This window comes from Gopherus flavomarginatus, chromosome 5 (assembly GCF_025201925.1).
Source record: "Gopherus flavomarginatus isolate rGopFla2 chromosome 5, rGopFla2.mat.asm, whole genome shotgun sequence".
NCBI lineage: Eukaryota > Metazoa > Chordata > Testudines > Testudinidae > Gopherus > Gopherus flavomarginatus.
Genome location: NC_066621.1, coordinates 73,276,724 through 73,301,341, shown reverse-complemented (window position 1 = coordinate 73,301,341; position 24,618 = coordinate 73,276,724). Strand labels below are relative to the sequence as shown.

Below are 24,618 nucleotides of genomic sequence, written 5' to 3'. Positions count from 1 at the left end.
TAAATTACCAGAGTTGGAAATTGGTGATACTAGACCGAAGCACTGAAAGATTGAAGTGTTGATCTTTGTGCTTATTTTATTTAACTTTTTCAATAGTTTTTCAGCATTATGGATTTACATTACAGCACTCCCAAAATGAATGCCTTATAATAATGACTGGAAAACAGCATCCAGATTTTTTAAATAGCAATATTCTGTTGGAGCATGTCACTAATCCACTGCAATTTGTCTTTCTTCTTCTGTGTCCCCCAAGAGGTGATCCTGTCTTTCAGCTGAGCTTTGCTGTGATCATTTATTGGTGCAGTTCACTCTTTAATGCCTGCTTTTCTTTGTTTCGCCTCATTGCTGCACATTGCTCCAATACCTGGCATCTTTCTCTAAGCCTTCAAAGTGGGGGAGCACCTGTTCTCTACCGGACACTACTGCTTCTGTCTGCCTAACTGGAAAGGAATCTGAGATAGATTCACTGGATGGTTGGATTATTGTATCAAGACAACAACTGAGCACTCTCCGCTATTTGCATATATTTTATCTGTGTGCCCAGGGAGGAATTCTGAAAGTCAGATCTCTGGACTGTAGTTTAAATTATGACTAGATTGTTTTTTCTGGATTTCAAAGTCCCATTATACAGTCTCTTCTGAAATTCAGCCGCATTTAAATCCCAAAATGGAAAATGAAGGGGAAGGCTTGAGAAATTGTTGCTTTAAATACATGTTTGGCCTGTGTCGTGATGAGACTGCAACATGGTGGTGTTATGCAGAGCACCAGTTCGAAACTTTCTTGGGCCAAATTCTGCCTTTATTTGTGCCAGCAAAAATTCAGAATAAGTCCACTGACTTCACTGGCCTATTAGTTACCTTGATGTCAAATCAGAGTAATTTTAAGAAGTCAGTGGAGTATTCTGACTTTACACCCATGCACCTGAGAGAAGGCTATAGCTCTGGAATTTGGATTTCAATTTAATACAGACAGAGAGACATATTGAGTCTTGGAGTGTGAGCAGTGTGATAGGCAGCATGCTCTACAGTGAGGAACCGAAGTTGGAGTCAGAAGACCTGGGTTCTACCATCTATTTCCATAACCTCATTTTATGTCAGTTGGCGAGTTAAGTAGGTTGTGGTTGAGCGAAGCATGTAAGCACATGAGTAGTCCCATTAAATGCTAGCTGTAGTGCAACATTGTGGGTTCTTCCCCCCACAACACTCACAGTGAGGGAACCATAACTTGGCCCTTTTGTATTATACCCATTGTTAGCACCACTTTTATGTAAGGTTGCCTGATGCTTCCCATTATAAGATCCTGTTTTCAGCGGCTTATAACTTTGCTAAACTTGAGCTATTCAGGCGGAAATGTACCATGTTGGGTGTCTGCCTCAGGCTGAAGTTCTGTGAAAGTGACAGCCAAAACAGTTAAGCTGTTTCTGAGGAGGCAAGGGAAAAATACATTGTTTGAAATGTTTAAAAAAAAATAAACAAAAAACTATTTTTGGAAAGCTCTCGTGCGCGCCAGTGTTTTGGAGCAGGACTTTGACATTAGCCAGGGGAGCGGCCTATGTGTCAGGGATGTGCTATTTGCCATCCTTGTAAAAATCCACCCAGATATGTCCAAGTTTCAAGCCTTTGAAAAATCAGTTTGCACAGGCTCAGTAGAGACTTAGATGTAGCAGCTAAAATCTCTGAAGATTCCATCCTCACTGAGCATGTTTGGGTCTCTTGTGCTGACCAGACTGTGTGTGTGCAAGCCCCATAAATTAACTGAGCATCCTCTATCCCCTGAAAACTCCTAACTGTGACCTGACTGCTCATTTGCTACCCTCAAAGAAGGACTGAGTAGGCACCAGTCCGAGGCTACAGGAGTGAAGGTGGACTTACTTTCCTTAAAACAGCTGCTCTGGGATGAGGCCAGGCACTAGGTCTGAGAGCTGGGAGGCTGTCTCTCTTATGTTCTGAATGACTCCCTTGCTGGTGCCCTGGCAGGGTGGAGGAGGAGATGACTGCCTGACTTAAATACAGAGGAGACGAGCTGGGCCTGGGGGCAGCCAAGGGAAGGCTGGGGAGTAGATGGGCATAAAAAGCCTGGGTGGAGGAAATGGGGGCTGGAAGCTAAGTGTAGAAACTGGGACTGACTGGTCAAGAAGACTAAGGACAAGTAACTGGGATGGGGGGGATCTGGTAATGAGCTGGCAAGGATACTGGAACTGGGATCAGAATCCTGAGGTTTGGAGACTGAATGAGTCATTGAGGAACATGAGACTGTAATGTGGAAGAGACTGAAATGGTACAGGGAGAGGTTGGAGGGGATGGGGAAGAAGGAATCAAGTTTGGGATAATGGGCAGAAGAGTCTGTGCCCACTACAGTATGTTTCCCTCCAGAGCCAGAAATGGAACAAAAGATCCTTGAATCTCAGGCGATACCTCTGATGTCAGCAGATATCTGTGAGACCCATTGGCAAAGTGTCCCATCCTCCTCTTCTGGTCCCCATAGAGAATGACATGCTGCTACCAGTTGGTCCATTAGCTCAAGTGTCAGAGGTCTGTGTTGTAGCTCTGAAGGGTCGAGCTCTGCCAATTATCCATGTGGGTGTCATTATGAGACCACATCATGGAATTTCTATTTTTTCAATTTGCTTTTTAAAAACCTGGGATATTCAGTTTAAAAAATGATGTTGAAAGAACACGATTAAGCTTGCAAAATCAAGCTCTTAAAAGTTAGGAAATGTCAGAATTCAAGTTGCTTGCGTAATGTTAGTTCAGCTGCTTTGTGCATATGCTTTGTGTTGCAGTCTTTAAATACATTATCCCATAATTGTTGTCTGCCCTATTCCATGGCTGAATCTGGGTAGTGAAGAAGGCCATTTCTGGGACTCCTGCTCCATTTGCTGTAGAAGTTGAAAGGCGTGTGCATGGATGAGGCAGGAAAAGAGAGGATATTTTCCTGGATGTCATCCTGGAGTCTATCCTTGACTATGTGACAGATTTCCTCTATGATGCTGAGCAAGTCACTCAAGCCAAACTTTTCACATGTGGTCACTAACGGCGTGTTCCTCATTGTCTGGGTGCCCAACATGATACTCTAAAGTCTGGTTTACAGAAGTGCTGAGTAGTCACAGCTGCAACTGAAGTGAATGAGAGCTGTGCTTTGAACATAGCATTATATAGCATGTATTTATAAGTATTCTGAAAAATCAGGTCCTGGACATCTCATGTTGGGCACCCAAAATTAGTAGATACTCCTAACCTTAATCTCTCTGTGTCTCAGTTTCCGCATCTATAAAATGCGGATAATACCATCCCTCATCTCACACAGGTGTTATGAAAATCAATTCATTAATATTTATAAAGCACTGTAGTGATAAGCATCATAGCAAAGTCCATGGGGAAAGTAATAATTCTGTCTTCAGAGCAGAGTGTGAATAGTGTGCTGTATATAAGACATGGGGGAGAAAACAAAATATTGAATACTTGCTCATTGAGTTAGTACCATCCATTTTGTGCTCTGAATGAATCAGGGATCCTGTGGAGAAATGTGATCATGTAATTAAAGTCTGTATCATAATGCATATGTAGAAGGGGGCTGAATTAAGATTGCATGGACAATTTTAATTCTTCTCATCCCAAAGCATCATTAGAGACATGAGGAGCCAAACAGCAGCATCTTTTGTTCCTGTTCATGATTCATTTCTCCATTAAGCTCAGCCTGGTTATGCCCCTGCATATGATGTCCCACAATATAGTTGATGGTCAGTCTCTAGGTCTGAACGATCTTTGTTGCATTGCATTCTTTTCTTTGGCATTTTATCATTTGTCTTCTGCAGTGTCTCCATCACTGTAATCTCTTCGATTGCAGCCAATCCGGTACTCTTTCGCATCCTACTCTCCTTCTCTATTTCATTTGTCTTAAAATCATTCCACTTTACCCATGCCATCTAAGAACTCTCCTCTCTACTGCCTCCAGCTTTCTGATGTCGGTTTCATTTAATGGAGCTGCTTCCAGACCATAATACTGTTAGTAAACTGGTTTGATACATTTTCATTTTTATGGATAACAGCTAAACTCTATGAGTTGGAGTGTTAAAACTTTAATGTTGGCATTTCTTAACTTCTGAGTGCTTGACTTAGCAATCTTAATTTTTTTTTTTTTGGTGGTGTGTGTGTGTGTGTATATATGTGTGTATATATATATATATATATATATATATATAAAGCAATGTTTCTCTGCAAACCTCTAGCAATCTTCAGGAGAGAGAACAGATCTGGATTCAGCTTACAAAGAGCTAGGAGGGGATAGTGAGATGATTCATCTTCATATGGAACAATTAAAGATTGCTTGAGACATAATTACTGAATAGCATCCCAAGGCTGTGGAGATAGATAAACTACTGTTAATCTTTTAACTACCCAAAAATGATGCCACGCTGAATAACCGCACAAACTTTACGTATCCTCCCATGGCCTGACAGCCAGTGTATGCTCTTGGGAATGGTCAGTGTTTGAATTGTGCCAAGTTCTGTGAGAGATGAGCCCAGCCACGCTTATAAGGGCAGCTTATAAGAAGCTCTGTAGTTCGAGAAAGAGCCCCTTTATCTCTCTTGATGATACGTCAGTGAGAATACTAACCACACATCTGTCTCCTCAGTTCTGGTAGCTAAATTGTAGCACCAGGGGATTAATGTGTCTCATTCTCACTGACCAGTGCAGCTCCCCTGGCTGGCGTGGGAAGTGTCTGGGGAGCCTATTGAGGTGGTGTCCACTGTGTAGAGCTGGGCTCCAGGGCAGAGTTCCCTGTGCACCACTCTGTATTTGGAGGCAGGTTGCAGGATTGGTGGGACAATGGGGATTAAGGTTGTGTAGGGGCTCAAGCAGAATGGAGGCCATTAAAACCTTGGAAGATGTTCCCAGCACACACTTTGGCTACTTAGGCTGTGTGCTGGGCTAAGGTTTTGTCTCATTGGAATGGATGGCTCTGGAATGGATGGCTCTGGGTAGGGCTATGTGACATTGTGAAAGTGAGATAATTTACAGTTTTTCCAGGTATTTAAACAATGCAATTTCTGGCTTTTAGTGACATTTTGTGGTAACAACCAAGCCAATTTTTTTTTATTTTATTTTTTTTTAAAGAAATATTTTTATGGCAGCCAAATACTCCTTTTTCCCACTGGTAAAGCTGACTGGCTGGAAGCTAAGGCCTAGACCTCTTGTAGACTTTCATGTGGAGAATGGGTGGGGAGGGAGCTTGTCAATGGTTATGAAATTTCAGTTTCCAAATTAAAAACTCAGCCCAGTAATTTTAGCAACACTAAATGAAAATGATCAGTTTTTACCCTGGAGAAATGTGCAGGAGAGGTGAAAATATTGCTGTGCTGCCTCCTCCTGTTATCTAAATTATTTTGGGTTTCCCAACATGTCTGTACTGAATAGGAGAGAACTCTGATCATGCATTGCCACTGTCCTTGCCAGTTATTTTTGCTTTCCTATGGGACAATAATTGTGTTGCTTGTCTGTCTGCATTGATACCGACATACACATGGGGAAGAGGAGACTTTCTACAGCTAGCACTTCTCTGATTTGCTAAAAGCCATTAACTTTTCTGGCAATTTGTTGACAAAAGACCTTTATTAAAGATAAGCAGAGTGAAAACAAGGGATGTTTATTCTCCACTTGATACAGAGTGGGACACAAGAGGTTAACTCCTCATATTGCTAATGGGAGTTACAAGTTCCAAACCCTAATATATCAGTAGTAACATGAACACCCATATCTTTAAGGAAAAAGTGTTCAATTTAGATAAAAGTAATAGTAATGATTTTCAGGGTTCCTTGGAGCTCCATCAAAATGAAAGCAGAATGTGTTGTGCCTTTGTCTTAAAGGAATGCTGTCAAGCTAATAATCACATGGCCAAATTCCATTTTTCTTACTCAAGTTGAGTAATACTTCATGAATAATCCCATTGGAGTTAATGGGGTTACTCACAGAATAACGTGCTACTTAACTGGAGTAAAGGTATCAGGATGTGGCCCATAATAATCATTATAGTATTATCAGCTAATAATCATATATTCTTTTATTCAAACTCAAAATATTAAAAACCTAATTTACAGTAACTCTTCACTTAACATCCTAGTTATGTTCTTGAAAAATGCAACTTTCAGTGAACCCAATTTCCCCATAAGAATTATTGTAAATGGATGGGGTTAGGTTACAGGGAATTTTTTTTTCCAGACAAAAGACATTATATACATATACAGTATAAGTTTTTAAAAAATTTTTTAAATAATTTAATACTGTACTCACCGATGATGTTGAAGCTTGGTTGAGGCAGAGGCGTAGCGGGGTCAGGGCACGAGGGCTTGCCCTGCTCCACCCACCTGCCGCTTCTGACGGGGTCTGGGGGCGGGGGCTTGCTCGCTCCCCATCAGGAACATTGAGCGAGCAGAATGGTGCAAGCCCCCGCATCTCCACTCTGCTCCCCGTCAGGAACATTTTGCAGGACTTTAAAGGAGTATGTTCTCTAATAGGGCTGTGACCTAATAGTGAAACAACATTAACTGGGAGGACGTTAACTGAGGAGTTACTTGTACTTCTCTCTGTTTATGCTGTTTGCTCTTTGCTTGCTGAAGTTCATCCCCGTACAGAGGGGCAGGCATATATGCTGCTGAAGTTCTATGTATGTTTAAATGGGTTGTAACTGGGACTTTAGAGACTCATCAACCTTGGGCTTGCCCTCTGCATAGGGGTGAATATTGCCCAATGAATAACACTTACTTGGGCAAATAGTTCTAATGGGCCTGTTTCTTACTTTTACACCTATGTATCTCCATTGATGAAACTTGATTTACACCAATGTAAGTCCAAACAGAATTGGACCCATTACTGTTGAGTAAGTAAGGGGTTGTTTACATGGGGAGTTGTTCCAGAATAGCTATTCCTGATTAATTCCATATTTGGGGGGATCTTATTTCAGAGTAAGAGAACTTTGAGTGACTACACATGGAGTTCATCTAGAGTAGTTAATCTGCTTTAAATTCCCATTCTGTTTTATTCCAAGTTAATTTTCATGTGTAGGTGAACCCTTAGTATTACGAAGCATGAGAGAGGCTTGAAGAGTCAGGCTCTCTGCCTGGGCAATGAGGTGGTTGATTTTACTTTTGTTCTTGTGCACTAGCCCCCCAACAAACAATGTTGTATTTGAGCCCAAACGCTGAAGGGGACTGTTAACAGTCAAAAATTCATTTTAATGGAAATTTATTTAAATCAAGTTGATGGAAACAGTTCTTCTCACCTCCCGTTTTGTTTAATCACTTCCAAAAGAAGAGCGATATCGTAGACAAAAGCTAAGTTGACAGTGTTTCTTTAAAACAATTATATAGATAAAAATAGTTAAAAACTATTATGCATCTTTAACAGATTATGCTATAATCAAAGCATAATACAGTAACTAGACATGGGTACTTTCCTGGGGGAAAGGGGGAGTCTGCTATCTTGAAGTACCCGCAGGGAATAGATTTCAGACTAACAGCCGTATCAGTCTGTATCCGCAAAAAGAACAGGAGTACTTGTGGCACCTTAGAGACTAACAAATTTATTTCAGCATGAGCTTTCATGAGCTACAGCTCACTTCTTCGGATGCATAGAATGGAACACACAGACAGGCGATATTTATACATACAGAGAACATGAAAAGGTGGAAGTATGCATACCAACAGGAAGAGTCTAATCAATTGAGATGAGCTATCATCAGCAGGAGAAAAAAAGAACTTTCGAAGTGATAATTAAGATGACCCATAGAAAGTGTGAGGAGAACTTAACATAGGGAAGTAGATTCAATTAGTGTAATGACCCAACCATTCCCAGTCTCTGTTTAGGCCTGAGTTAATTGTATCTAATTTGCATATTAATTCAAGTTCAGCAGTCTCTCTTTGGAGTCTGTTTTTTGAAGTTTTTTTTTTTTGCAAAATTGCCACCTTCAAGTCTGTCACTGAGTGGTTAAAGAGGTTGAAGTGTTCTCCCACTGGTTTTTGAATGTTATGATTCCTGATGTCAGATTTGTGTCCATTTATTCTTTTGCTTAGAGACTGTCTGGTTTGGCCAATGTACATGGCAGAGGGGCATTGCTGGCACATGATGGCATATATCAAGTTGGTAGATGTGCAGGTGAACGAGCCCCTGATGTGATTAGGTCCTATGATGGTGTCACTCGAATAGCTATGTGGACAGAGCTGGCATCCGGCTTTGTTGCAAGGATAGGTTCTTGGGTTAGTGTTTATGTTGTATGGTGTGCGGTTGCTGGTGAGTATTTGCTTCAGGTTGGGAGGCTGTCTATAAGTGAGGACTGGCCTGTCTCCCAAGATCTGTGAGAGTGAGGGATCATCTTTAAGGATAGATTTTAGATCTCTGATGATGCACTGGAGAGGCAGTCTCTACGCAAAAGAATAAAGGGACACAAATCTGACATCAGGAATCATAACATTCAAAAACCAGTGGGAGAACACTTCAACCTCTTTACCCACTCAGTGACGGTCTTGAAGGTGGCAATTTTGCAACAAAAAAACTTCAAAAACAGGCTCCAAAGAGAGACTGCTGAACTTGAATTAATATGCAAATTAGACACAATTAACTCAGGCCTAAACAGAGACTGGGAATGGTTGGGTCATTACACTAATTGAATCTTAATATGTTAAGTTCTCCTCACACCTTCTATGGGTCATCTTAATTATCACTTCAAAAGTTTTTTTTCTCCTGCTGATAATAGCTCATCTCAATTGATTAGACCCTTCCTGTTGGTATGCATACTTCCACCTTTTCATGTTCTCTGTATGTATAAATATCTCCTGTCTGTGTGTTCCATTCTATGCATCCGAAGAAGTGAGCTGTAGCTCGCAAAAGCTCATGCTGAAAGAAATCCGCAGGGAATAAAAATTAGATGCTACTTTTGTGGCCTCAACATACTACATATTTGCTAAAAATTCAGATTAGTCTTGCCACCTGATGCAATAGATTGTTCACTATGTGAGAGAGGGAAAAGAACTTTTTTATTTTTCATTTCTGACACACCTAATGTTAGGTGATCATGTCATGGCTTATGGCATGATGCAACATTGTGTAACAGGACACAAAGGCAAGGCAATGTGAGAAAATGTAGTGTCTCAGAAATCACAAAAACATAGAATTATTAGGCACCTGCTAAGTTAGTTCTGTAATTCCCAGAAGTATCTGAGGGAGTTCCACATCACTATGTACTGAAGCAACCAAAACTGTAATTGAGCATCTGCTTTTTGGCTTTCCAAAAGGTGCTGTTATTTTTTTCCTGCATTTCTTTTATAGTTACAGTTGAGTATCCCGTTGATCCTTTGAGCTATAAAAAGAGAAAAAGATAACCTAGGATCATAGTGCTTACAGACATACTAGTCTATCAAGTCCCTCCCTCTCTGCATTTACAGGAAACTGCTCTTTGAAGCTAGGAATTTTCCTATTGACTTCAATGGGAGCGGGCCCTTGGTCCTAGTATAGACAAGTTTTGATGTTCCTACTGTTACATTTTTTAAGCTTAGTTCTTGTGCTTTTCAGATCTTGAATTTCTTGAATACCCACACTCTGAGTGAAATCAAAGGGAGCTTTGGATGTGCAAAGAATGCAGGATTGGATCTCACATGTCAAATAATCATTGTCCAGTCACGAACAATTGAAACACAGAAATGCCTTTCTCCCCTTTGTTTTATCATACAAATGTAATCACGTGTACTCTGAAATCACAGCTCTTGGGGAGGGGAGAGGGGGAATAAACAAGCAAGCAAAGATTTGTGGGAAGATAATTTTTTGTGTCATGATTTTTCTTGTTCTGTGAAGATCTACACAGGTGCTCATTATGCTGCTTAGAAAATGAAGCAGCAAAACCTTAAAATGTGACACTTCTAGAATTATTTGATAAATGACCATGATTTGCAAACCTGATATGCTTTACTTTATCTGGAGCGTTGCTTTCCAGGAGAGTACAGGGCCAGTCCTGGAGGCAGGACTTTGGGAAGGTGTTAGTTACAGTGGTCTTCGTGATAAGTAGTGAGGAGGGGAGGAAGAAGGAAATAGTTAAAGATTACCTTTGCGTAATTAATTATGAAGCCAGTATGAAATTAACATTTGTTTTGTACTGCCACATATTTAGAAGTCGTGCTCCTCTGTGTTACCCATTTGTTCTTTGTTAGTGGCAGTGCATGTAATGTTTGTGATATGTTGTGAGTACTTGCTTTCGGATGGGATATTCTCTCTTTCTAATTTTATACCATCTAATTGTTTGAGATGTACTTTGTTTTTTTTTTTTTTAAGTAAACATTAGTGCTGGTGTTATTGCTAAAAGCAAGAAATGCAAAAAGGAGGACACATGGCAGTTCTATTTAAATAAAAGTCTATTTTCAGAAACAAAGGCTTATAGAGCAAAAGGGAGCTCTTAGTACCCTGAGCACGTTTGCTGTTATGGATGAACCCACAGCTACGGATGCTATCAAACTTGTCATATTTTATTCATGAGTTGTGGTGTGCTTGGATGAAATAAGAAAAGCAATGCTCCAAATCATAATTATGGTGTAAAAAGATGAAACCGTTATTATTGTGACATTTAAAAAAAATTCTTAAATCTCTCAAATAATTCATATAACAGCTTACAGGGAATGACTAAGTGTGTTGGCTGTGTTTGATTCATTTTGTTTCTTTGCAGAACGTAGTACAAAGATACATCCTGAAAGAATCTATAAATGTGTGTGAGAGTATACCCACTCACCTAATACACATGCTTTTTAAATTCTTCCAGGATGTCTCTTTTAACAGTGTTCCACAAAGATGCACAGATGATATTGAATACAAAAATAATTGTAAAGAGGCTGACAGCAGAAATTACACATCAATAGAAAAGGGCTTTGACAAATTATGTTCCAAGCTATTATAATGCACTTACTAAATAAAACAAAACAATCCAGGATTTAATTTGCTTAAGTAGTAATGTGTTGTGAATTTTCTTATATAAAGAAATCATAGGAGGAGAATTATTATGAAACATGTTCTATAGATAATTTGCTACACATTCTTTGCATATTTCCTAAAGACCTTTTTGGATTTTCCTTAAGATGAACTAAAATGCTTTTAAAAAAGTAATTTAAAACTCAAATCATTAAGGTCCTGATCCACCAAAGCACATATTTAACTTCAAACATATGAATCATCCAGTTTGATTTCAGAGGGACTGCTTATGTGGTTAAGAGCTTTGTTGGATCAGGGCCTAATAAAACACTTGTGTAGACTTCACATTTTAAAATAAATACATTTATTAAAAAAAAAAGTGAGGTTTTTGTTTGCCAGGGGCTGAGTTCAGGGATCTTCTTCTGCTGGAAGAGTTGAGTTCACTGAGGTTCAGATTTGTGCAAATGCAAGGGTCTGACTCAGCGGATCCAGTTACAGAATTGAGCCTTACTACTTTGAGATCACACTGTGTATTCATGGACACCACCTGTAATCTTCTTGACTTCAGTAGAATTACATGAGGGCATAAATCAGTAATGAATGCGGACCATACAGTGCAATGACATGGTTTCCTTAAGCAGGTTGGACCAAATTCAGCCCTGTTGTAATTCTATGGAATGAATTCCTCGGAGCAAGGGCTGTTTTTGTGCTCGGCACTGTACAGACATAAAACAGAATGTGGCCTTGGTCCATGAATAGGGTAACTAAGCTCTACAGCAATATAAATAATAATAATTTAACTTAAGGGTCTGAGCCAAAGCCTATTGATTTTGATGGCTTTCACTCAACCCTTTGTCATCAACTGCATCAGGAGACAAAGAGAGCTTTGAACATAGGGAGGTAAGTAAAAACTACTACTTTTCAAGAAACATATTTTGTTTTCAAATACCTTTGTTTGTAATTAATAATAATATACACCTCTACCTCGATATAACGCTACCCAATATAACACAAATTCAGATATAACATGGTAAAGCAGTGCTCTGCGGGGGCGGGGCTGCGCACTCCGGTGGATCAAAACAAGTTCGATATAATGCAATTTCACCTATAACGTGGTAAGATTTTTTTTGGCTCCCGAGGACAGCGTTATATCGAGGCAGAGGTGTAGTGCCTTCTATCTGAGCAGTTCAAAGTGCTTTACAATCATGAATGAATTTGCCTCTCATTTCATGTCTGTTATGCATATTAAGCAGCATTAAATATTGTAATCTCCCTTTTTACAGATGGAGAAACTGAGTCATAGAAAGATTACAATTTACCCAAGATTCTAAGTAGGCATGTGGCAGAGGCAGGGATAGACTGCTGGTATCTTGACTCAAAGATTCAGGAGTTGGCTGTCCTGTCTATATACCAAATTCTGCATTCCTTGTGGTCCCACTGATGATTTACAAAGGAGCTTAAGTGAATTAGTCCTCTCGATTGCCATTCAATTTCAGTGGGAATTGGGTGCCCTGGATTCCTTTGAAAAGCCCAGGCAGTGTGACTACTTACCTGAATATTACCATTAATTTAGGAGATGTCATCCTGTTGGTAACATCCATTGTACAGGGCAATATTTATAGTCTTTCCCTGTAATATAGAGCTGTTCATCCTAATGGGATTACTTTTTGGTGTCTTAAAATATTCTCTGTTGTTTCTTTGCCTATACCTGCTAGCAAATGCTCTTAAAATAAGCTGATATTTTAAAACACAATTCCTGTGTTTCTTACCCATGCGTGGTCAGCCAGCAAATTATGAAGTCATAATGTCAACCCTACTGGAAAATGTTCTTTAAAGGGATGAGGACAAATGTGAGGTTGGCCTTGGAAAAAAGCCAGAATAGTAACAGACAGAATTTTCAGTGGCTCATTGTTTAGTGGGGGAGGGATAGCTCAGTGGTTTGTGCATAATGCTGCTAAATCCAGGATTGTGAGTTCAATCCTTGAGGGGGCCATTTAGGAATCTGGGGCAAAAATCTGTCTGGGGATTGGTCCTGCTTTGAGCAGGGGATTGGACTAGATTACCTCCTGAGGTCTCCTGCAACCCTGATATTGTGTGATTCTAGTGTGACATTAATGTTTATCATATTCTAAATTAGATCCCAAACAGACAAGTGTTTCAGTGAAACATATAAGAAGTCTGTAATAAACCCTAGAATCACTGCCTCTTCCCAGTGTTGCATACATTGCCACTGGCTCTGGTGACAGTTTCTCTAGCAACTGTGTTGCCAGGGCACTGTCTGGTTTCCATAATGCTCTTTAAATACTCATGTGCAAAGTTGGAAAACAATAATTGCAATATTTAGCTTTTGCAGCAATAACACTACTGTACCTTGTGGGCAATACAGATAAACAGTGGGAAAGACCTTATAATCGATGAGTCCTGAACTAATTAGCTAACAAGGCATGTAATTCGATTAACTTGTGATTTAAGAGCAGACGATGAGCTTTTAGCGGTACTGTGACTTCTCAAGCATTTTCACTGGCTAAGGAGTAGGTGTTTAGTTTAAGAGACCAAATGGTTGCATGTGTTCTAAATAGTTTTGATTTCTGTGCTAGTATTTTTGGGGAAAACAAACAAAACCAAACCTTGCCTCAAAAGACAAGCCCAATAGCCACCTAAAATCTCTGAAACACAGAAGAGTCAGATGCATAAGTAACAGGTGGTAAATAAAGCTGACCTACGTGAGGACAATACCAGTGAGCCACACATTAGTTAATTGCTTGTGGTTGATCTGGAACACTATTATTCCTTCTTGATTCCTCTACCTCTGCTGCTTTTCTGGCCAAATAAATGGTTCGAAAACCATATCATTTTGCAATATAACATACTATCCAGGTCCTCTAGTTGATGGAATGTATGTATTCTTTTGCTGCTGAAGTGCCGTTGTTATTGTTGTTTGTTGTTATATTAGTTCGTGTGAGGAGAAAGAAATAGAGGGCTTCAAATCTCTAGAGCCCTCAATGTACCTACACAAGTGCCAGCACCTGCAATGCAGACTTCTCCATAGCATTCTGCTAGTGTGTCTCAAATGTGTCCCACAGGGACCTTTTATTGGTGGGGGCTGAAAGAGGTGGGCATTTTTTTTCCTTACTTCGTATTCATATCCAAGTCTCATATGAGTAAATACTGCTCTGTTTGTCTCAGTGTGCCAAATTTATGTAGTTTAGTTTTGAAATATTGCCGAGGCAACCAAAGGCATTTCTCTTAGACTCTCTGACAGTTACTTAATTAATATGATTTTGCTCATTCTTGCTGGTGCTCAAGTTAGACCAATTTCCCAGAGGTGAAAAGTCAGACATTAATCCACTAAACTAACTAAATTATTGGTTGGGGAGAGACTATGGTTTCAAAAGTGGTCTCTTTCAGATATCTTAGTGGCTAAAAGTCTTGATTTCTCAGAGTTTTGAATTTAAAATAGCTTCCCTTAAAAGAACATGGCTTTTTATTTCAAATACTAAGTTTATATTGTTAACAGATACCTAGTCATAAACTTGTTTACAAAATGTATGCACATCAGAATGACAGGAACACATGAATGTTTAAATCTGGTAAGATAAATTGTCAGGGTAATTTTGCATCATGCAGAAGGAAAGTTTATTTAGAAATAGACTGTTTTCCACCTTCTTTTCTTGAACTGCCTTTGTTGTATAGCCATGGGAACTTACCTTTGAAACATTAGCTGCTCACCCTGGTAATTGCTCCATCCGCTAATTTAATGAAAACCCATTAAACCGAAACAATAATTAAAATGAGACATCATCTCTGTAGGAGGTTTGCATATTAAAATTAGTGAGCATTTCACTACAGGCAGATCTTATTCTTGAGAAACAGTGTTTGAAGCAACATGTAAAAAGTGATTTATAATGAATAATAATGAATTAGAAAGCTGTGCTGTTGAACATGATGCTTTACTGTTTATTGAATCTGAGCAGAACTGGCAACACAGATGCCAATAAAGCATTTAAAAAGGCTTTTCTCACTAGTGAGACCCCTCCCTTAGCTTAGAAGAAGGGCATGCATGTGGCAAGACATATATTACATCCTGGTCAGGCCTCTTTACTAATATGGTTTTATAAGAGTTTTTGTTCTCTCCTATGAGTAGACTGGGAATCTGCTTTAAGTGGTTGCTTGCAGACTGTGATGTATGTGCCTGCTGTACTGGTGTAGACGATGTTGGCAAGCAAGCCGTGATGGGTACCCCAGGTGATGAGTGCCCTAATGGAGACTAATGTGCTGCTTACTGCTCATGTTTTGTGCTGCATAGCATGAGCTGCTTTGTGCTGACTCAGAGCTGTATGGGGATAGTAACCTGAGTGCCCTAGGGAATCAGGATGGTCATATATATCTGTTCACCTCAGCTCTGGCTGGCGCACGTTGCAGATTCCCTCCAGCTCATATTTAAGATAGAAACTTCCACCCATTGTTTCACTAACACTACAAACACACACACACCGGCCTGGAGACAGAATCAACCTTTCTGTGGGATGGGGCTCTCCCCCCTTGACTACTCCAAGCCAACTTGGTTTTGCCCATATTTGGCAGGAAAGGATATCTCCCTGAGGCTTTTCTCCTTTTGGCAGCGAAATGAACCATCACTGGTGACAATCCTGTGCTTGGTGTTTTTGTCCTTTTGCAGCTCTTTGAGAGTATTGCCTTTTCTAAGGAGCTTTTTTGTAATGGAAAGGAAGGATGATGTTCCTCTAAAACATCACTATTTCCACCTTTGCTACTTGCATTAAAAGTCTTGTGTTGGGCTGAGCTGGATTTTGCTTTTGGATCCCTTAGAAAGGGTTTGATGAGTCACATCATCTTCTCCTGAGAGGTACAAGGGCCCCTGAGACGTGGCTGTCCCGGTGTGACGATGCCGTTCTGGCGGGACCCAACTGAGAGTGCCAATTCAGGACCAATTGCTCAAACAGGGCAGTCACAGCCCAAGGCTGGGGTTTTTCCACCTCTAAGGCAAACCAAACCAGCCAGACAAAATGACATTGGTTTTACCCCACTGGCTAACCACAAGTCACACAAGCAATTTCCTAGACACTCCAGTCTCCCAGTATCACCACCAGAGCCACCCATCCTGGGGATGAATGGTTATGAAAACCAACACCCCAGTAAAAGAAAAAGGTTCTCTTGATCCCAAAGGACCAAGCCCCAGACCTAGGTCAATATACACATCAGATCTTACCCACAAATCATGCTATTGCCAATCCTTTAGAATCTAAAATCTAAACATTTATTCATAAAGGGAAAAAGATAGAGATGAGAGCTAGAATTGGTTAAATGGAATCAATTACATACAGTAATGGCAAAGTTCTTAGTTTAGGCTTGTAGCAGTGATGGAGTAAACTGCAGGTTCAAATCAAGTCTCTGGAGAACATCCCCCACTGGGATGGATCATCAGTCCTTTGTGTAGAGCTTCAGCTTGTAGCAAAGTCCCTCCAGAGGTAGGAAGCAGGATTGAAGACAAGATGGAGATGAGGCATCAGCCTTATATAGGCTCTTCCAGGTGTAAGAACACTCCTTTGTTCTCACTGTGGAAAATTACAGCAAAATGGAGTCTGGAGTCACATGGGCAGTTCCTGCACACCCTGCTGAGTTACAAGGCATATCTGCCTCCCCTCAATGGGTCAGTTGTGTAGCCGATGGTCCTTAATGGACCATCAAGCAGGCTAGGCAGAGCTAACACCAACTTGTCTGGGGTATCACCCAGAACTACAGCACCAATTTGAAATACAGACAGTATAGAGCCAATACTTCAACTACAAAATGATACAGACATACAGACAGCATAATCATAACCAGCAACCTAGAACCTGGTGCTAGACACCTTATATGACCCCCTTCACATAAGATTTGGTGCCACTACAGGACATTGATTGCAAACCATGTTCTATATGGTCCCAGTTTATACCAATAACGTCACAGCCGGGAACAAGGATCTGAGCTTAATATTCACGTCAAACACCTCTCCTGCCAAATGACTGCCTGACCAGTCTCTTGTACCAATACTAAGTAACTAATCTCATCTGAAAAGCTGAATACAAACAGGGTGATTTCACTATTTTAAGTAATTATAAAAATGAATGTTGACTTAAAAATTAAAGTTTATTGCTGATGCACAAAATAATGGTATCTTCTTACAAGGTGGGCAGGAGTGAACAAGTTAAAATAGGCAACAAAGGAACACTGCGCTTAAAAGCCAGTACCCTCTGAGCCCTGGTCTACACTACGAGTCTAGGTTGAATTTAGCAGCGTTAGATTGATTTAACCGTGCACCCATCCACATGACACAGCCATTTTTGTCGACTTAAAGGGCTCTTAAAATCAACTTCTGTACGCCTCCCCGACAAAGGGATTAGTGCTGAAATCGACATCGCCGGGTCGAATTTGGAGTAGTATGGATGCAATTCGACCATATTGGCCTCCAGGAGCTATCCCAGAGTGCTCCATTGTGACCGCTCTGGATAGCACTTTGAACTCAGGTGCATTAATCTGGTACACAGGAGAAGCCCCGGGAAGTTTTGAATTTCATTTCCTGTTTTTGGCCAGCATGGCAAACTCAACAACACAGGTGACCATGCGTCCTCCCAGAATGTTTCTACGTTCCCCTATCATCTCTGTCCCTGAGGTTATCACAGATCAGAAGGCGAAAAAAATGCTCTCACGATGACATTTTCTGAGCTCATGCAGTCCTCCCACAGTGATAGGGCACAGCGTAATTCATGGAAGCATTCAGTGGCAGAGTCCAGGAAAGAATTGCTGTGTTTGCTTAATGGCAAAAGTATCGTGCCTCGCTGGCGATCCTGCCCAAGCCAGGTCGCTGTGTCACATGCACTCTGCACTGTGTCCGCCTTGGACAGGGTCATGACTGCTTTGTGAACAGAGAGGCCATAGATATAGACATTGCATTAGGTAGCTTCTGTAGCTAGAGAAAACATTCCTGTGCATTCAGCGAAGTCTGTGGCAAAAAAAGAGAAGCCCAGTAGTGTAGTGATTATCACATTCACCTAACATGTGAAAGTCCCGTAGTGTAGTGGTTATCATGTTTTTCCTTACACGCGAAACATCCCCGGTTCGAAACCGGACAGAAACAGGTCACTGTTCCTTTTTCTGACTCCCCTCCTGCATTTTTAGTTTTAGAACAGACTGCGCTGTGAAATTTTACTTTGAATTATATCAATTATGAGTTAAATAATATGGAAGCTCTCTCTAAGTTATAGTCCCAGGTTCCTTACCCTTTCAGCTGCTCTGATAGATTAACATTTTTGTTAGGGGTAGGGGAAAATTTTCATGAAGCCTATTATAGCGACTAAATGCTATCTAGGACTCTGAAATAATCTTAATGTGGCCCATAGAGTGCAATCCTTCGTTCTGGATTTGTCATTCCACAGGTTGAACTGCTCCTTACTACTGTCCAGGCTTCATAAGCCATGGGAGCAAGGGGCAGGCTGGGGTAGGTGCAACTGAGCGGTGCTGCCGGCTGGGAGAGCAGCCTGAGGCAGAAGCCTCCAGCTTGCATGATATTCCAGGCAGGACTGAAACTCCATGAGATGAAACTTAAAGAAGAGAATGACCTGAAGTCACTCCCATTCTGTGCTCTAAGAGGAGGATATCCCTGTCTATTCAGGCACCCTTGATCAACCTCACCGAGGTCGGCCAGCTGAGTGGGGCTGAGCAGGATCCCGGCAGGCAGGAGCCGGCAGATGAAGCCCCAGACCAGCAGCGGTCGGTTGGTCGGTCGGTCTGTCTGTCTTTATCCTCCTCAATTTCTCCAATCGCTGTATCTGAACACCCTCTACTCATTAAGAGTCTGATTCTTTGCCCACTGAAGTCAGTGGCACAGCTTCCAGGCCCTACTGTAACACTATAGGAACATTGTTTATGTGGACCTATATTTTGGCTGTCCGTCAGAACTACTCAGTGCCAGCAGCATGATCAATCTCAGTGGGGAAAGGCGTTTAGGGTATTAAGGATATGTGCTTATGCATATAGGCCACTGTGTCTCTGGCCACGAAAGAACTGTGGGGTGTGAGTACCGCAAGTTGAGAGAAGAACATCATAACTTGCATGTTGTGGTCTCCTGTGCATTGCTTTTCTGATGAGGTCCTATGTGGAGATGAAATTTGGCTCTGTGTTTTGGGCTTTGTGTTAGTCAGAGTGCGTAGTTTCCTTCATTAGATTTATAGTAGTTTTCAGGTAGGCCTCATTTTTGGATTTAAATGACTTGACACTCACTTAATAGGCAAGTGATAGCAGCCCAAATATCTGTCTTTGATTAGCATCCATAATAATCATGAAGGATTTTATGAAATATACAGATGAGTATTTCAGATGTATTTGACACTAACAGAACAGTAGAGCTAGTTATACTGTGTATATGTCAAGACAGAGCTTAACAAAGTGTTAAATGTGTGCAGAATCTAACCATTCAGCATTATGTATTGGTACATTTCCTAATTAGTATGTTATCTGTGTCTTTAAACCCCCTGACAACAACTCCATCAACTCAAATGATTTCACCAGAATTTGGCAAAATAGGAATGAACCTGTACTAAATCCTACAATTTGAAATTTATTTGGAGGTGCTTAAAAATGCTAAACACCATTGATAATTGCAGTTAATGCATACTGTATGAACTGCAGTAAGTGGTGGTCTCTTATGCTAAAAAGGAATGTTGTTCAGAATATTGACATTTCCTTTTAGAATTTTAGAATCCCATTTTTTTTTAAACAAAAGAATCTTATGTTTTCTTTTGCTTTGTTCAAGGTAGAAATCTCCCTCAGTAGATCCTTAGAGGAGGTTTATGATATCAGTTTGTGCTTTCAAATAAATATACAGAGCTGCTTATTCACCTGGGTTTGATTTGAGAAACACTGTGACATGTTTAAAGAAACCCCCAAACACCCAACATTTCAAATTAAGAAAACACATAGCGGAGCATGAGAGAGTCATATTTTCATCTCTGTTTTTCGCTGAGGTTGCATTATCATTCAAGTGTGAAGTAATATTTCATTGAAGATGACTAGATAAAACAATACTTTATATTACACAGAAAAGAATAGCACTTTATTACAAGAAGCCAGTCATTTTTTATAGATAACGTAAAAAATATTTTTCCTCTATGGACAGCTATCGCCCCTCTTCCCCCATCCGAGTTAAAATTGACGGAAAATAGAACTCTGAGTGTACAATACTTACAATTCATTTGCATGATATTTTGTCTAGAGATCAGGTGAAACACAGAAGACTGCTCAAAAGCAGATGATGTACATGACAACCATGTGAACTGAATGTATACACATTCTTTTTTTTAGCAATATAGGGTCAGATCCTGCAATCCAATCCATGTAGTTGGATCCCTGCACATGTGTGAAGTCCACTTGAACTAGAGAGAACTGTACACACGCACACTGACTTGTCCACCTGTACGAGTCAGATGGCAGGATTGGGAGTCATATTTACCAGTCAGCCCTTAAAAAAAGCTCTCTGTTTCCAATATAGTGTATGTCAATTATGTTAAAAAGTGTGTCCATAATCTTTTCCAGGTCAGAAAGTATGTTCCATTGCTAATGTAAAGCTTTCTCTTGCAACACTCAACTACGAAGGCTAGTGGTCAGTAGGATTTTTCATGGTAATAACAATATATCTGATAGCTAAGTGTTTGCAGGATTTGGCCCTTACAAGTTATTTTACCTTTTCAAAAATATACTAAAACAGTGGTTTGAGCCACTATTCTAGAAAACGGTGGTAGTATTTTACATCCATGGTGTATATTCATTTTAAAACTAGCTCAGAAAATTACCTCGTTCTTTTTAAAACCTAGTTGCAGGGGATATAAATGTGTACATCCAAATGTCAATTAGTGTTCATCTGCCTCCTTGAGAACATGAGGAAATCCTCCATGAAGGTCTTCCATGCTCCCATACCCAATAAATTAACTCAATTCATATTTAACCCATTATATATATATATAAAAAAAGGTATATATATTATATATATATATAAAAAAAAGTTTTTTCTTTTTTTTTAAAATCATCAGTCTGCTGATCCAGTCATCAAACTGTGGAGCAAAATGGACATAAAATTAAAGCCAGCACAATTACACCAGGAATTAGTCGGGGCCACTAGTGAATGAAGGCTCAGTGTATTGAAACTCAAACCATATGGATTAACAAAAACCATTCTTGAGGTGAATATCCTCATTTTGTTGTGGGTCATTTAGTGACCTGGAAATGTAGGATTCTGCAAAGATGCTCTGAAATTTGCCAATGAAAATTTCCCTTACAAAACTACCATTGTTTTCAGTGTGAATTCATTATTAACTGAAATAACTTCAAAAATGGTTTGAATGTCATATTTTTCTCTCTTTTTTTTAGTTTGTTTGGCAGGATTTTCATGATATTGAAATATTTTGGAAACTTCAAATCAAAGAGCAAAACTCTTTTATTTTCAAGGTTTTGGGATTTTGTACTGAATTTTTCACACCTTAGTGGCCCAGACTAATTCTTGGTGTATTTGTGCTGGCTTTAATTTTATATCCATTTTGCTCCACAGTTTGATGACTGGATCAGCAGACTGATGATTTAAAAATAAAAACGAGAGAGAACTGTCCTTTCCATACCTTTTCTTTTTTTTTTTTTTAATAATGGGTTAAATATGAATTGAGTTAATTTATTGGGTATGGGAGCATGGAAGACCTTCATGGAGGATATCCTCATGTTCTCAAGGAGGCAGATGAACACTAATCAACATTTAGATGTACACTTTATATCTCCTGCAGCTAGGTTTTAAAAAGAACGAGGTAATTTTATGACCATTCATAACATTTGTAGCTATGCAAGCTAAACTAAGATAATGATATGGATAATCAGATCTCCAGTTTAAGGTCATAAGCTGGTCACCTACAGCAGACAGGAAGGATTTTTTCTCCCTCCAATGGTCTTGTACAATTTGCTGGCTATATTAGAGATTTTTTCTGAAGCTTCCATGATTTTGGCAGGATACAAGACTAGACAGACTAATAGTCTGTATGGTGAATTTTAGGGGTGAGTTTGAACCAATAGACCAGATATTTAAAAGTGACTAATGGTTTTGGATGCCCCCCTTGAAATACCTTAAGTATGCTGGATTTTGAGTCGGGGAATGGACAGCATGTTCTGAAACTCAGTCTGCTTTAAGACTTTTGAGGTTGGGTACCCCAAATTTGAGGCACCCCAAATCACTAGTTACGTTTAAAAATCTTGAGCACAGAATTTGGATTCTCTCCTTCAATAGTGCTACTTTGATTTATACAAGTTGAGGAACGGAGCCAGAATGTATGGCTTCAAAGAAAGCCTTTCCAAAGAAGCAGCACTTGGCTTTTTAATTGGTAATGGCATTTGGGAAAAGAAAGTGACACAGGCCCCGAAAATGTGTGACAAAGTGCCAGCATGAAAGACATGACAAAACAAAATAGCAGAGGAGGGTGAAATGATGCGTGATTCATTCCTTTAACAGATCTTCAGTGTTCTCTTCCCTTTCATTATCACCATCTTAGAGGCTGGTGGCGTGCAATAAGAAATGGTGAGATAGCAGTGGGTGGGTTAGAACAGAGGTGACTTTGGGTCTAAGAAGGGTAAGTGGGAAGGCATGTCACTGATGGACAGCAGCAGAATTAGCAAGACTGAAACATCTCTGGCCCTACCTGATCAGAGTGTAGATTAATAAATATTGTATGAGCTGTCACACATTGCTTGTTTAAACTGAGAAATTCCAGAAATGATAGTGTATTGCATGCATGTCTTGAATGTGTTTTTTTTGGGCAAAGGCATAGCTATATAGCATTATTTGCAAGAATACATCTCTACCCTACACAGTGCAAGGACAGGGTCCCTCAGATATATTGTGGAGAGATGGTAACTGAGTCAATGGTAAAATTGAAATCGGAGCTAGGTAAGTGGCATTGGGAGCAGGCAGTTCCTGAGATTCCTTGGAATTTAGGAGATTATTTATCTGACTGCAGCACACATTATTTACAGCAACTTAATCTGCTCACAGCAGACCCAAATTGCTTAGCATCCTGTCAAAATTTCTGTCAGAAAATCAGTGCCTGGCCAATTGTGAACTTGTCCAAGTGACAAGTGGGCATAGTGACAGAGATGGCATTTTGGGTTTTCGCATTGAATGAATGCAGCTGTAGTGTCGGTAGGTGACTCTTGAAAATGAAAAATATTGATGGGGAGAGGAAAGTTTAAAAAGTGTAATGTGAATCCTACAGACTTAGCATTTTTACAGTGCCATTGTGTTTTTTCCCCTCCCCTGCTTTTCTTGTCAATGAAACTCTTAGATGTAGAACGAGAAATCCATGCAGCACCCCACGTGAGTGAGAAGTTAATTCAGCTCTTTCGGAATAAAAGTGAGTTCACGTTTCTGGCCACCCTGCAACAGCGGGCATCAACTTCTGGAGTTGTACTGTCCATCCGAGAGTTGGAGCACAGGTAAGCTTCACTTTTCTTCTATAGTAGAAGTATCTCTGCACTTAATGATCTAGCATGACATTGCGCTAAAGTAGTTGATGAAACATCTGAAGTGACAGTCAAATTCTCTGTTTCATAGATTTCAGTCAGCTAATTTTTTGTTAAAACAAAAAGAGGCAGAATACTTTATTCGATAAAAGACTTCATATTACTTTTGATCTTTTAGTTACCTTTAAGCCAACGAGATATGCACTTAACACACCATAGAAGTTACAGCCCCTGTAATGTCATCTCTATTAGTTCATCATGTGTTTCACTTCTTCATGGATGTTAAATCTACATACATTGCACAGTCCCATGTTTCCTACTTCACTACGTTTTGTATCAATTTAAATAGTTTCTGCTCTTTTGAGGTCTAGCAATTGGACCATTATTGAAACCTGTGCTTTGGATGCCTTCCAGATAGTGATGCATTTTATGTTCTCTTCCTGAGATATACATGTATTGTGAATTAAAAAAGATTTGTCTTCCTTTAATGTCAATGGGAAAAATGGATAGCTGTTGTGATGTTGCACTCCATATGCTTTATGAAAATAGGCTTGGAATGTGAATATAATATAACTGGAATATGCTTTATGCAAAAGTTCTCTTGTAAGGTATCATTACAAAGGTTATAATCTAATGAGTGTGTTCCTCTTATTTGTACGTATGTATCATTCTTGTATCTAAAACTAGAAATATGAAGTTAACTCTAGGGTCCTATTGTAATTATGCAAAGTGTGGGCCATTAATGGTGGTTTAGAATCTTGATGGCATCCATTGACTAGGACAATTGGCTGCAGATGGTTTATTTACCTGCAAGCCTTCTTGTGGATGTGAAGACCAGCCTGTGAGTAATGAAGAATGAGATCTTACAGTGACAAGTGACCTGATACTGGAATTCATCTTAAACCTGGTGCTTTTCCATTTAGAAGGAGAGTGGGAACCCAGAGAGACAAAGGATTCCTGCCTTGGGCCAAATCTGTAAAAGGGGGTGGAACAGAACAAAGGGGGCTACAGTCATGAGAAATCCCCTAGTTACCACTTGAGGTGGAACTAACAAGAACTGTACTGGGGAAATGATTGGGCCCAGACTAGGAAGGAGTCTAGTCTGTGAAAGAAGCTTATTGGAACATCT

General features: G+C 39.9%; 1 protein-coding gene across 7 annotated transcripts in view; it reads left to right on the top strand.

Moving 5' to 3' along the window:
* The window catches only part of NELL1 (neural EGFL like 1), a 452,170-nt gene that overhangs the window by 10,893 nt on the left and 416,659 nt on the right, over positions 1-24,618 (top strand). For all 7 annotated transcript variants that reach the window (XM_050955301.1, XM_050955299.1, XM_050955303.1 and 4 more), the window contains exon 3: positions 23,312-23,462. In XM_050955301.1, coding sequence (XP_050811258.1) covers positions 23,312-23,462 — 151 coding nt within the window. The remainder of the gene's footprint in view (positions 1-23,311; positions 23,463-24,618) is intronic.